This window comes from Lepidochelys kempii, chromosome 7, assembly GCF_965140265.1.
Source record: "Lepidochelys kempii isolate rLepKem1 chromosome 7, rLepKem1.hap2, whole genome shotgun sequence".
Classification (NCBI taxonomy): domain Eukaryota; kingdom Metazoa; phylum Chordata; order Testudines; family Cheloniidae; genus Lepidochelys; species Lepidochelys kempii.
Genome location: NC_133262.1, coordinates 29,816,322 through 29,829,621, shown reverse-complemented (window position 1 = coordinate 29,829,621; position 13,300 = coordinate 29,816,322). Strand labels below are relative to the sequence as shown.

General features: G+C 50.5%; 1 protein-coding gene across 4 annotated transcripts in view; it reads left to right on the top strand.

Moving 5' to 3' along the window:
* Positions 1 to 13,300, top strand: part of PACS1 (phosphofurin acidic cluster sorting protein 1) — a 104,273-nt gene that overhangs the window by 60,189 nt on the left and 30,784 nt on the right. For all 4 annotated transcript variants that reach the window (XM_073351604.1, XM_073351606.1, XM_073351603.1 and 1 more), the window contains exons 3-5: positions 5,786 to 5,875; positions 9,216 to 9,341; positions 9,627 to 9,771. In XM_073351604.1, the coding sequence (XP_073207705.1) occupies positions 5,786 to 5,875; positions 9,216 to 9,341; positions 9,627 to 9,771 (361 nt within the window). The remainder of the gene's footprint in view (positions 1 to 5,785; positions 5,876 to 9,215; positions 9,342 to 9,626; positions 9,772 to 13,300) is intronic.

Here is a 13,300-nt window from a genome sequence, read left to right as displayed (position 1 = left end):
GTATTGGAATGTAAGGTGGTGAATGACATCTTGCAAACCTGGGTGAGGTCCCTGCTTTGTTTTCCTACCTATGGTGCTGCTCCCCAGAGCAGTACAAAAGCTAGTGAGAAGATAGAAGTGGTGATACGTTTTATTCCTTTCTGGCTGAAGAGGCAATGGCGTTCAGACCTGATAACTGAGTGTAGGATTGTCACCTTGTCTTTAGCTCACAGACGAGGTCTGCTGTTGCAAGACCAGCCCCCCATCCGTGACCAGTCAGGTTTAAAGGAATACAGGCTGAGGTGATCATTGTCCCCATGCACCCCGAAGGAGAGCTCAGCAAATAGAACGTATTCTACTGGCTGGGTGCAAAGTCCCTGGTTTAACTGCCATGCTAACCTGGTGAAATGTAACCTTGAGAACCTCCCTGAGGGCGTTACTGCAAATGTATCAGCGTGTCCAAGCAAAAAGGCCAAGTCTCTGCAGTGTAATGTTCTCAGCATGTTCAAGCAAAGGACATTTTGTGCAGATCCCAATATTAAATGCTTTCTTAGGGCATCAGCTTTATTCCAACCTGCAAGGTCGTAGGGCACGACCTTTGGATCCTCATTCTGCTCCTGACAGCACTACCCAGACTGAACCCCTGTGGAGGTGTCCTCATACTTCCTGTCCATTAGAGCAAGCCTCCTGGTGTTTGAAGTTGGGAGCTTTCTCTAATGAGACCCTGTATTGTTCTTTTAATGTACAGAAGTCATTTTGTTCCCTACGTAAATTCAAGAAATAGTCCTCCTTCGGGTAAGCATCCAAATCCCGTCCATAGGAGCGCAGACGGTCAGACAGCAGAGTAGTGATGTCTCCTGTATTGAGACTGGCTGGACAGCCACATGGCCATCAATATGCAAGTTCACCAACTTCTGCATCTTAGCCAGTGCGAGAAATCTTCTCCATGCCTTAGTGCCCCGGGGAAGATGGAGGAGATATAATTTACCTTGTTTTGGATGTCTGTTTAGGATGATCCTGCTTCCTGCTCTGGGGGCACGCTGCTCTGAAAATCCCAGTGTAGCAGATCTGGTGCCTGGAAAGTCCATTGTAGCCTTAGCATGAAGAAGTATAAGAACATGTATCCTTGCTTACCTGCAAAGTTCCTTTCTTCAAGTAATAAGGTCCACATATCCAGCCCACCCAGGAGACGAATCATCCAGGCTAGAGATGGAAATTGACGTTCAAGGATTTGGATTTGTTGTCATTGAAATTTCCCATGCTTTGAAATAGGAGAAATTGTGCTTTTCCTATGAAGTATATTTACCACCATCTGTAATTTAGGAAACTAGGTCTGAATGATCCTGGCTGTGAAAGTTCTTGGCTGCAGGGGACTTCACTAGTGAGGCATTCCCCTGCTGCCAGTGACTGTCAGGCCTGTTTCTTCAAGCAGATGGAAGTACCCATTGTAATGGATCTGGGGACCTTGTTGCTCAGTAAAAGGGAATTTTCAGGTAAGCGCAAATACATTTTTTTCTGTTTCTTCATCTTCCAAATTCTTTGCAAACATTAACTCTCTTAGCCTGCCCCAGGAATACCATCCCCTGCCTCTCACCGATGCACAGAGATAGCAGAACAAAGTCTGGGGGAGAGCCAGGACTGGAAATGGAGTTGCTGATCCTGGTTCTGTGGCCTCTTCCTAGGAGCAATAAGCTTCCTAATGGTCAGATCTGCTAGGCTGGGGAATAGTCTCTCCTAAGAAACATCCCATGAGATGGGCCAAAGCCTTAGAGATTTGCTCCAACTCTCTCCCTCCTTTACAGTATCTTCACCACTATGCCACTCCACATCTGCCGCGGGCCCCCTTCCCTTCAGTGTCCCTTCACTGCCACTACATAGTTCACTCTACTTGTGTGTTACATCCTTTCACCCTGCATTTGGTCTGTTTCGATTGTCAGCTCTTCAGGGCAGGGACCATCTACTCTATACAGGGCCTAGCACAGTGGTGCCCCGTTCTGGGCTGGCCCTTCGGCACTACAGCAATAAACAGGATTACTAATCATACTCAAAGTGGAAGCCATGCTGCATTGCTGGGGGCAGCTGGGGCTAATCTAGCAGGTGTAACTAGTATGACTGAAAAAAGAACTAGTCTTTCCTCCAGCAGCCTAGCAGTGATTTGGAGAGAGACCTAAAGACAGCAGTGACCAGCCAAAGAGCCTGCAGTAAGGGACAAACCAGCATTGCATTGGGGGCTTTTCCAGCAGCTCCCGTTGGACCCAGCAACTCTTCAGTCCATTCAGTCCACACTTCCTGTGTAAGGCAAAGAGGAAAATAAATATGTCAGGCCAAGAGCTCATCTGTCTAATCACAGGAGAGGGGGGGATGACCTTCTTCATCCTCACTCCTACCAGAGAGCCCTATGCATTTAATTAAAAATTTATCCCAGTGTGAATTAGTTACAGCTGAGATGACATGCTTTTATTACTGACTGACTGCTGGGGGTTTTAACCCTTCCCCTCTGGGGTTTCCGTAGACTGTACAAATGATACCATGTCATGGCAACGCGCCCCGTCCCACCTCCAAACCTCACTGAAAGTTCTTACCAACCAATGCTAGGGGGTTTTGAACCAGTAATTTGTGTCCAGTCTAAGGAGAGCTGTTACCAAGAGAGCATGTCCTTTTACTGCTGTCTGCTTCCTGCTGTTTCCCTATCATGTTTCTCACTGTTAATAACTTGGGTTTATTAGGTTTTCATGCAGAAGAATTTCAAAGTGCTTTAGGAACTATATATAGCTCGCTCTGTCCCTGCTGAGATGCAGCCACCTCTGCAACACGCAGCAGCCATTTACCAGTGTGGATCACAGCACGCAGCGGGTCGGGGGAGGGAGGGAAGTAGCCTGCGTTTGATTGCAAGTGCCAGGGCTTGAGTGGCACTTCCCCCACAACGCCGCTGCCTTGGAGAGCCAAGGAAGAACTTTCAGAGGAACTCTGACCTCAGGCACTTGCATCACTGCTGAGTCCAGGGCAATTCTTTTGTAGGACACACATGCAAATTATTTAATGAGCTAATTAGCATAAAAGCGTAAACCTCAGCTTGAAAATGGTTGTGTGAATTTGATGCAAATCCTGCCTGCCCTCAGTGAGGAAGCGCTTTGGGTGACGTGTGGGGTCTGATGGCTTGAGCGGTGGTTCCTGACAGCAAAGCCAAGAGCACGCACCTGGCATATTCACTCTGAAAATCATGTGGCTCAGTGGGACAAGATCTGTCCTATTAAGAGACCTGGCTTCTGTTCCCAGATAGCAGTATAGGCACCCTGCAGAAATATTAACAGCAGTCCATGGAAGTGGCAAGCCTCAAACTCATGGTCTCCTGGTTTGCAACTCACCTTCCTCTCAGTCTAAGGGTGTCAGCTGAGGTGTGACAAGGCTGCCAAATGTGCGGGTGCCTGGTGAGATGCGAGGTGCATCGCGGGTTTCTGCTCAGGACTTTCTTTGATGAGCGAGGCCTTGAACATCTAGAAAGCAGTTGGAGGGCCCCACCTACGGGCCCCTCTGCTAAGTTCACAAGCACCATCTCAGATTTGGTTGGCACTGCATGCCTGCTGCAGGGTTTGTGTGTCTGTCTTTGCAGCACCTGGTGCTGGCCACTCTCAGCAGTGGGGTTCTGGGCTAGACTGGCCATGGGCCCAATGAGTCTGGGTGCTCCTATTGTTTCTCATTTTAGGCAGCATTGGCCTGATTCCCACCACAGGTCATCAGCAGGGATAGATCCTGTAACCTCTGCAACAAAAGCACAGGCCTCTAACACTAAAGCTAAAGCAGTAACCATATAAGCTAATAAGGGATTCAGAGATGGGAAGGCCGGAAAGGCCCATTAGATCATCTATAGGGCCCTACCAAATTCACAGTCCGTTTTGGTCAATTGCACGGTCATAGGATTTTGAAAATTTTACAGTTCATGATTTCAGCTATTTAAATCTGAAATTTCATGGTGTTGTAATTATAGGAGTCCTGACCCAAAAAGGAATTGTGCGGGGTGGGGTGTCACAAGGTTATTGTAGGGATGTTTGCGGTACAGCTACCCTTACTTCTGCGCTGCTGCTGGCGGGGTGCTGCCTTCAGAGCTGGGCAGCTGGAGAGTGGCGGCTGTTGGCCAGAAGCCCAGCTCTGAAGGCAGAGCTGCCATCAGGAGCAGCGCAGAAGTAAGGGTGGCCTGGTATCGTATTGCCACCCTAATTTCTGCGCTGCTGCTGGTGGGACGCTGCCTTCAGAGCTGCTCTCCCGCCACCCAGCTCTGAAGGCAGTAAGGGGTGGCAATACCGCAACCCCTCTAAAATAACCTTGCCAACCCCCTGCAACTCCCTTTTAGGTCAGGACCCCCAGTTTGAGAAACGCTGGTCTCCCCTGTGAAATCTGTATAGTATAGGGTAAAAGCACACAAAAGACCAGATTTCGTGGGGAGAGACCAGATTTCAGAGTCTGTGGTGCATTTTTCATGGCCATGAATTTGGTAGGGCCCTAATCAACTGGTCTGACCTTCCTGATGGCCCAGGCCAAAGAACGTCACCCGTTCCCCCTGCGCTGGGGCAAGATGCGAGTGTTTGACAAAAGGCAGCCAGGCTGGATTTGGAGACACTGAGAGATGGGGAATCCCGCCCCCGACACACACACTTCCCTTGGCTGTCTGTGCCAATGGTTAATCACCTGCACTGTTAAATCTTTGTGCCTTGTTTCAGTTTGAATTTTTCTGGCTTCAGCTTTCAGCCATTGGCTCTCGTGCGGTCTTTCTCTGGTAGGGATAAGAGTCTATTTTTTTGTGTGGATCAGCTCCCAGAGCGGGACATGCCATATGTCCCCAAAGTCTTCCACTGTCTGTGGTAAGAGCAGGGAGCAATTGGAGTCAGGATTCCTGTGGTCATAGTAACAAGATGCCAGGGGCTTTGAAGGCGAGGCTCTGCCACCCAGGGAGTCTGTGTGCTCTGGGAGAAGTGGCTGGAGCAGGGGATGCTGGGTATTATTCCTGGCTCTGCCACTTAGTCTGTGACTTCCCCTCTGCTGGGAATGGGGAGAATCCCCAGAGCCTTCATGTCTCTAAGCAGCTTTGAGACTGGAGGAGAAGGGCTGCTCCGGTGGTTGGGGTGCTAGCATGGGACTGGGAGACCTAAACTCAATTCCCTGCTCCAACAGACTGCTTGTGTGACCTCGGGCCTCTGTGCCTCAGTTCCCCATTTGGACAGTGGAGATAATCCTTCCCTACCTCCCAGTAAAGATTGTGAGGTGCCCAGATGCTGTGGGGGCAGAGGGCAAGGTAAGTGCTAGGAGATCTCGGATGACAGGCGCTTGGAAAATGCCAGTGTTATTCCCACAGCACAAGCTCTTCTTATGTCTGGGTCTGTCTCCAGGAGCGCTCTGCCTGCTGCCGGATCCAGAGCTCGGTAACCGGGGGATTTAAAATGGTGCTGAAAGTGAAACAGCAGCAGGGGAGTGCCTGCTTCTTACAGGACACGTGCAGGTGTGGTATTGGTGCTCCCTTCGGAGATCTGCCAGGCAGTGCATTGGAGAGCTGGCCTCTGGGACAGATGTAGGGTGGATTTCAATCCCGTCCTCGCCCCCAAGCGTCCTTCACAGCTGTGGCCAAGGATCAGCATGAGCAGGAGGCTGTGATACCTTCTCTCCATGTAGCTGGGCCCTCCAGGGTAGGGTTGGCACAGGTTGATGTGGGGGCAGTGCTGGGCCAGGTTGCCCTGCTGGTGCTGATTTGGGCACTATTCTCTGCCTGTCCTGATCCTGAACGCATGTCACACTGTCTGCTCTGTGTTGGTTACAGGGCTCAAAGAGGATCCTGAGATCCAATGAGATTGTCCTGCCGGTCAGCGGACTTGTAGAGACAGAGCTTCAGCTGACCTTCTCGCTACAGGTGAGTGCGTGCAGCTGTGGGGCTCTGAACTGGAGAGGCCTTTTCCTTGACAGGTGGGAACTCCCGGGTGGCACCAGCTTAAGGTCATGTCTCTTCCAATATACCCAAGGGCAGGTCTACACTACAGCCGGGATCCACGCTCTGAGATCGATCCACCAGTGGTTGATTTAGCGGGTCTAGTAAAGACCCACCAAATTGACTGCAGATTGCTCTCCAGTCGACCCCTGTACTCTACATCGCCCCCCCACCTCCGACGAGAAGAGTAAGGTAGGTCGAAGGGAGAGTTTCTCCTGTCGACTCCCTGTGGTGTAGACCCCACGGTAACTCGACCTAAGGTACGTTGACTCCAACTACGTTATTCATGTATCTGGAGTTGCATAGCATAGGTCAACTTACTGCGGTAGTGTAGACATAGCCATAGAGAGAAACTTTGCATTACAATTGGAGTCCCTCAGCAGCTCAGACAGCCTCTGCTCTTGGCTGGAGGGGCCTTCCAGAGTCCTTAATGCCCACAGGGCTACAAAGCTCTTGGAAGTGGCAAGCTGAACAGGCACAGTTGCACTTAATAACACCAGGTTTCCTTGAAAGCTCCAAGCAATGACAATACCATCATCTCCTGTTTGACATTCCCCCTGCCTGCCCTCTGCCTTAAATCCAGTCTAACAGTTGGGTGGGAGACCGAAATTGTATTCCCAGTGTGACCTTGGGCAAGTCCTTTATCATCCCTCTACCTCAGTTTCCCCATCTGTAAAATGGGAGCATTCTTAGGAATGCAGGATTGGACTGGACTTCCTGGGTCGTTGAGCCCATTCCCGTGGTACTGTAAGCAACCCTGCCATGCCATTAATGATGGAGGATGCAGATACTCCAGTGCTGGGACCGTACAAGTACCTAGATTGAATGAGGCAGCAATCCCAAAATCAGTGGCTTACAGCTGCACTCTCCATGCAGCGTGCCATGTTTCGTCCCTGCTGCTTGACCCCTTTGACAACTCCCTCCACCCTTGTAAGATCTTGGCAGCAGAGAAGCGACTGTGTGATAGTTCAGGCCCCAAATGTCAGCCTTGTACCATGAGACTCTTGTGTTTTCCTGATATGCTTTGTATCTTTTTGAGATGTGACACTTCCCCTTTCATGTGGGGAACCAACCAGCATCCCTAGAGTATATGAGCCAGTGTCACTGATCACAGAGTGAAACTGACCAGCCTACTATAACTTCCTAAGCAGAGTGATATGCACAAAGCGGACTAGCTTCCCCCATGTCCCCAGTTTTTTGCCCTCTTTAAAAACACCCAAATGTTGCTGATAATACAGCATAAGAGGATTTCCAAATGATTTTAATCCTGCAGGAAAATGCACAGTGGGCAGTAATAAGAATTGATTAATTAAACTGTTGTAACGACATCCTTTGGCAGTTTCCATCTCTTTTAGCAATTGAAAGTGTTTGCAGCCAGTCCTGGCCTGGGACAGGTCCTTGGAGCAGTTCTGAATGTCCCCTTCTTCCCTGCACTCAGCCAAAAGAGTGGCATAGAAAGAGCCTTGTTATTTCTCATGTGGGATACTGTATCCTCCCTTTGTTTTTTTAAATACAGGCTCAAAATGGCAATGAAGCTTTTGCCACACCTCATTGGCCAGTGAATGCAAAGTACTGCCCTGGACTGCATATCCTGGAGCTGTGTATTGTGCTCAGACATTGAGCATAACACATTTGTCTTCCTGGATTATTTCAAGGTGTTCATGACCTGTCTGATCCCTTCCTTAAAGCCTCTCTTGTGTAGCAGCTTTTGGAAGCTGCGATATGCTCAGAATAGCCATCCAGAACACTGCCTCTTTCAACAGTTGGCTTCCAGGCACTTCTTGAAATTAACTTGGCTTCTTTCAGGAAGAAGGTATAATCAGTGGGAGGCATGGGAAGGCAGGGAACTGTCAAGCAGGACTCCTGGGTTCTGTTCTTGGTTTTTGGAAGGGAATGTGAGCTAATGGGCAGAGCAGGGACTGAAATCCAGGAGTCGTGGGTTCTAGTCCCAGCTCTGCTATTCCCTCAGTTTGTCCTTGGCTCAAGGGTAAAATCACTGGCACTTCTAAAAATGCAGTTCTAAAGACCCATTTTCAAAAGTGATTTAGGATCCCAAATCGGACTCAGTGGGATTTAGGCTCCTTAATCACTTTAGTGCTTTTGAAAACGTCATCTTTCAGTGCTGCAATTTTGCCACGTGTAAGGTGGGAATAATTTACCTGCCTCCCAAAGAGAGAGGAGGATTAAAGTTCGTAGAGCACTTGGATTCCTGGAGGAAGACATGACAGGAGGGCAGAATGTTATTCCCCCTCCCTCTGCGCAATGCTAGTTGCCATCTGCAAACCTAGCATGGGTTGTTTCCAGAGAAGACACTTCTGCTCACGTTGTTACTCATGCAGGTAGTGGCAAGAGATTTTCCCATCCTCTTTCTCCTGCCAGTGGAGCTGCAGCCACCCTGCCCCCGGACAGAACAGCTCACCCTCTGTGCCTGACTGTCCGCTGTGCTGCATAAATCCCTGCTTCCCGGGACAAGCAGTTACGAGCTCTGAGAATTGTAAATGTGTGCCCCTTATGGTCTTGTTGAGCCTTGGCTGCTGCTCACCATGCAAGCTGGATCCCACCAGGGGGCTGATCACCAAACAGGTGTGGATGGGATCTTAGATCCCACTTCCATAGCTTTGTCATACTAGCTCTGAGCACCACCCCATGTAGCCTGGCCGCCTGCTTTTACTGATCAGACCAAGCACTGTGCCTAAGGTGGGAGCTGCTATTTGGTGCCTGGGAGGAAGATGCACGAGGCTTTGCTACCCAGTGCTGTCCATGGAAGAGGGATAGGATGGGGGGATGCCTCCCTGAGCACTAGAGCTCTCCTCTGAACCCCTGGAAACATGAGATGTGATCATCATCGCAGCTTGGCCAATAAGCCTTCTCCTGAGCCTCAGAGGCTCCGCATGACCTGACAGGTCTTCCTCCAGTGGAAGCCGTGGCATGTATTGACCACCCTCTGCACGTCCGCTATAAGCAGGGCACCACGCTTCCTCCTGGCTACCTGCCAGCCTGGGCGAGCAAGTGTCCGCTAGGCCGGTCTTCAGCAGTGTGCCCGCACTCACCATCAGCCCGTGATGCGTGTTGGGAGAGTCTCTCTCTCTCTAGCAGGGCTGGACATGGGGTTTTTAGCAGCCTTCCTGAGTACCCCCATGGGAGCCCCCAGACAGATCTCTGCCCCCCACACCCTTGCACTGGGCCACCTGGCACCCCAAACATACCGGGCTCTCATGCGGCCCCCTGTTGTTGCTGCTCCCTTGACTGTCACTTGCCCTTGCAGTACCCCCACTTCCTGAAGCGAGATGCCAACAAACTGCAGATCATGCTACAGAGAAGGAAGAGATACAAAAACCGGACCATCCTGGGCTACAAGACTTTGGCTGTTGGGCTCATCAACATGGCTGAGGTGAGGAGGAGGAGGGAGGCCCCAAGAACGGCCATGGGGAAGAAGTGATTACATGTAACCTCCCCCCCTCTTTAGCTCAGGCAGAGGCAGAGTGCTGTGTCCCTAGGCTGGGCTCAGGGGTGGGACCTAGCCAGAGACACCTAGACCAGCTGAGCTGTCTCAGTCTTGTGTCAGCTTGGCCCATGTGGGGCCACAGTCTCGGTGTGGGTGATGGGCTCGGTAGTCTCAGTAGCCTCCTGCGGGGCCCGCTGGGAGTACATGCCACGTGGTGTCTCCCCTGCCCAGGTCATGCAGCACCCCAGCGAAGGAGCTCTGGTGCTTGGACTCCACAGTAACGTGAAGGACGTCTCTGTGCCCGTTGCTGAGATTAAAATCTACTCTCTGTCCAGCCAGCCAATTGATCACGAAGGGCTTAAGTCGAAACTGTCCGGTAAGGAGGGGACTAGTTTGGGGTGGTGGGGCTTGGGCATGGAGTATCCAGAGGGGAAGTTCATTGGCTGCCGTGGAGCCAGCATCACTAGGCAGGTGCACAGCTCGGTAATACTCAGTTAGCACAGCGAGCTGCAGCTATTGCCGAGATGGGGCCCAGGTGTTTTCGATCCTCTCCATTGAGCATGTGCCCCCCTCCCTCCCTGCTGGGAGAGGGGTGGGTGGCAGGGGACACTGCGCTGGAGGTGGTGCCTCCTTCAGATGAAGCAGAGCCAGTGTCCTGACCTGGTCATTAAAGTTCCTGAGTGAGTCACTTGCTGTCTGCTAGAACTGGGGTGTTGGAGCCAGTGTCCTGGCCAAACTCCACCAGGGGGAATTATGTTCTACCTCCCTAAATTCCCTCCCCGCTCTGCCTTTTCCCTGGGACCGAGAATTCTTTCCTTCCTGTCCTGAGCTGTTATAGAGGGTGGCTACACGTTCCTCCCCAGAGGGAGCTGCATTTCCACACTGTGGCAAAAACACTTTTCTCCAGAGGCTTGGCTTGACTAAAGTCTCAGAAGCAGAACAGATTTTTCTTGATCCCTGAAACCTACCAGCTGTAAAAGCCACATGCCTGCTGGTTCCATTCTGCATTGTACAGCTCTGCTAGTCTCTTGTATGCATGGTTGGAGGCAGTGCCTTAGAAAGCACATGGAGCCTCTTCAGTTACATTCTATCCCCGCGCAACTACATGTGTTCCTGGTGCTTCTGTGGCACAGCTCAGGTGCGAACAGCAGCTGGCTGGGCATCAGCCCCCTCTTGGTTACCTGTACAGCGATTCAGTCTCGGGTTTTAATGTGTTTAATCTGCAGAAGTGAAGGCAAAACCCTGCTCAGGGCCCAGTTCCACCACGTCCATTCGCATCAGATCTTGTTTGAACAATGGAGGCTAATTCCTTCCAACACGGCTATATTTAGCCCTGCGTCTTGGAATCCTTCCGTTTATGATACTGTCGTGGATGGCTGCCTAGGCAGTAAATCTGGTTGCCAGGGAAACTGATGGAGATGCAGGCTCTGTGTTGGATTTATTTTAATATTTGGGTTTATTACCAGAAACTGCGTGACCCGACAAGGGAAGGCAGTGGGCACTGATGGGGGTGGGGGGGGCACCTGTTAATCTGGAAATCTGCACCCTTTCCTGTCTGGCATATTGAGGCAAATAGAAATCAGTCCAGGTCTCTCATAGACAGAGCCTAAGTTCCTCTGTGGTGGCAGAATTTAGTCTTTGCCACAGAATCGTACTCTTTTATCTAGCTTTCATTAAAAACAAATCTGTGCAGTTCTTATGGTTGCTCCACATGTGAAGGATGTAGTAGTGTCTGCCTTAGTCTGCAGGCAGCCTGAAACAAGCATCATCAAATGGAACCTCATTCATCTCAACAGGATGTTAACTCTGAAGCATACCGATGACAATGTACATGTCAATATGGTTAACAATTTAGCTGCTGAGCATATTAGTGGAGACATCCCCCCAGTGTGTATGTGGTGTGTGTGCCACACCCCTTGGCCCTATCTTCTAGGAAGTCTGGATGTGTGTGTGTGTGTGTTAATGCTCGTAAAGTGCTGTGAGAGCCTCCAATGAAAGGCACTAAAGAGGGGCCAGGCTTGTTGCTGCAAAGGGAGAGGTGGTTCTACTCTGCTAGATTGCGTGAGGAAACAGGAATGTAAATATTGTGAGCCATGAAATCCTCTCTCTCAAACTCCAGCACCAGCTGCTCTTTGTCCTTGAGTGGGAATTTAAGCAATTATTTTATTTTAATAGTGTCCAAGGATGACTCCCCACCCCCAAAAGACACTAACCAGATACAAGTAACTGTCTGTCAAATAATGGGAAATACCAGATGGTCCCAAAGGGAGTGCAGGGAGCTGTTTGCAGCTCAATAATCAGCACAGTTCCCAAGTTCATCAGTCAGTCCATGGCCAGCTCCTCTCAGATGTTGGGCTGGCTCCATATTCCACACTTCTCCACACCCTGCACAGAGCGACTGTTCTCTAGTCATTGGATGCAGGCAGGGCTGCAATCAGAAGGGCTATGGGCTGCTATGGGCCATGGGGATGCTGTCTTTGGACATGACTGAAGGAGAGGGGCAGAGGAGGATTGACTGGGCATGTGCTAGTTTATTTGCTCCTTTAGGGCGTTTGAAAGGATTCTTTTGCTTTTACCTTAGATGTATCAGGGATGGCTGTTCCCTGGGGTTTTGAGACCCCAAAGAAGCTGCCTGGGAGCTTTCTCATCCCTTAAATGAAGTGGGGAGGGGTTGAATCTTCAACAGACTTTATTTTCTACCAGCTGTTCATCCAGTGGAAGGCTGGCCTGGTGGCTCAGCACTTGCCTAGGAGACCTGGGTTTGACTCCCTGGGCCACCTTGAGTAAGTCCCTTATGGTAACCGTGCCTAAGTCCCATTTCCAAACACGACTTAGGGAGCTTGAGTCTCATTGAAAGTCACTGGGATTTAGGTGCCGAAGTGCCCGAGTTACCGTGGAAGGAAGGCCTTACGTGCCGAAGTAAAGGATGGGGATACATGTCTCCAGGAGCTCAAGCTATTTAGCTTAATAAAGGGAAGGTTCAGGAGTGACTTGGTCTGTAAGCTCCCACGCGGGGAACAGAAATTGGCTAATGGGCCCTTCAGTCTGGCAGACAAAGGTCTAACAAGAGCCAGGGGCTGGAAGTTGAAACTAGATGAATTCAGACTAGAACTAAGGCATACATTTTTCATAGGGAGGGTAATTAAGTATTGAAACAATCCTGCCACGGGCTGTGTTGGATTCTCCATCACTGGTAATTCTTAAACCAAGGTTGTCTGTTTTCCTAACAGCTCTGCTCTAGTTCAACCAGGTGTTGGTGCAGAGAAGCCCTGAGGCCTTGGCTATGCAGGAGCTCAGACTAGATGACCACAATGGTCCCTTCTGCCTTTACAGTCTATGAATCTAAGCCACTCAAATGTGACCTTTCCCTCGGTGCCTTGGTTTCCCCATCCCCCCAGTTGGGTCACTAATCCGGCTTTTCTTCAGCCTCTTGCCTGTTTAGACTGTAAGTCCTTCGGGTCCTAGCTCCCCTGGTGTCTGTGCCACCCCCCAGCAGAGCAGGGCATCCAGGCACTACTGTGGCACAACCCAGCTTTTGAAAGAGTCGGCATAAAAGGCCGTCTCAAGCAGACCTGCCTCGGTGAGTCCCATGGTGCCGGAGCCCTCTTAGCTCTCCGGTCACCCACAGAACCTTCCAGGGTAGCTGAGGTCTGAATTTCTAATGGAAAGCCAAGCCACTAAAGCCTCTCTCGTCTATATTGTGCATGACCAAAAAAGGACACACGCTTCTCTTTCGGATCACCCTTAAAACTGAGTCCTGACCACTCTGTGGCTACATATGGCCGCGTGGTATTTTCCACTAGAGAAGGCGTGTGCTTGTCTGATGGTGGAGAGGCCCAGTGCCGGCTGCTTGCTATCCCATCTGTAACATAGGCCAGGCTATACAGAGACTAGGGCTCTGGATG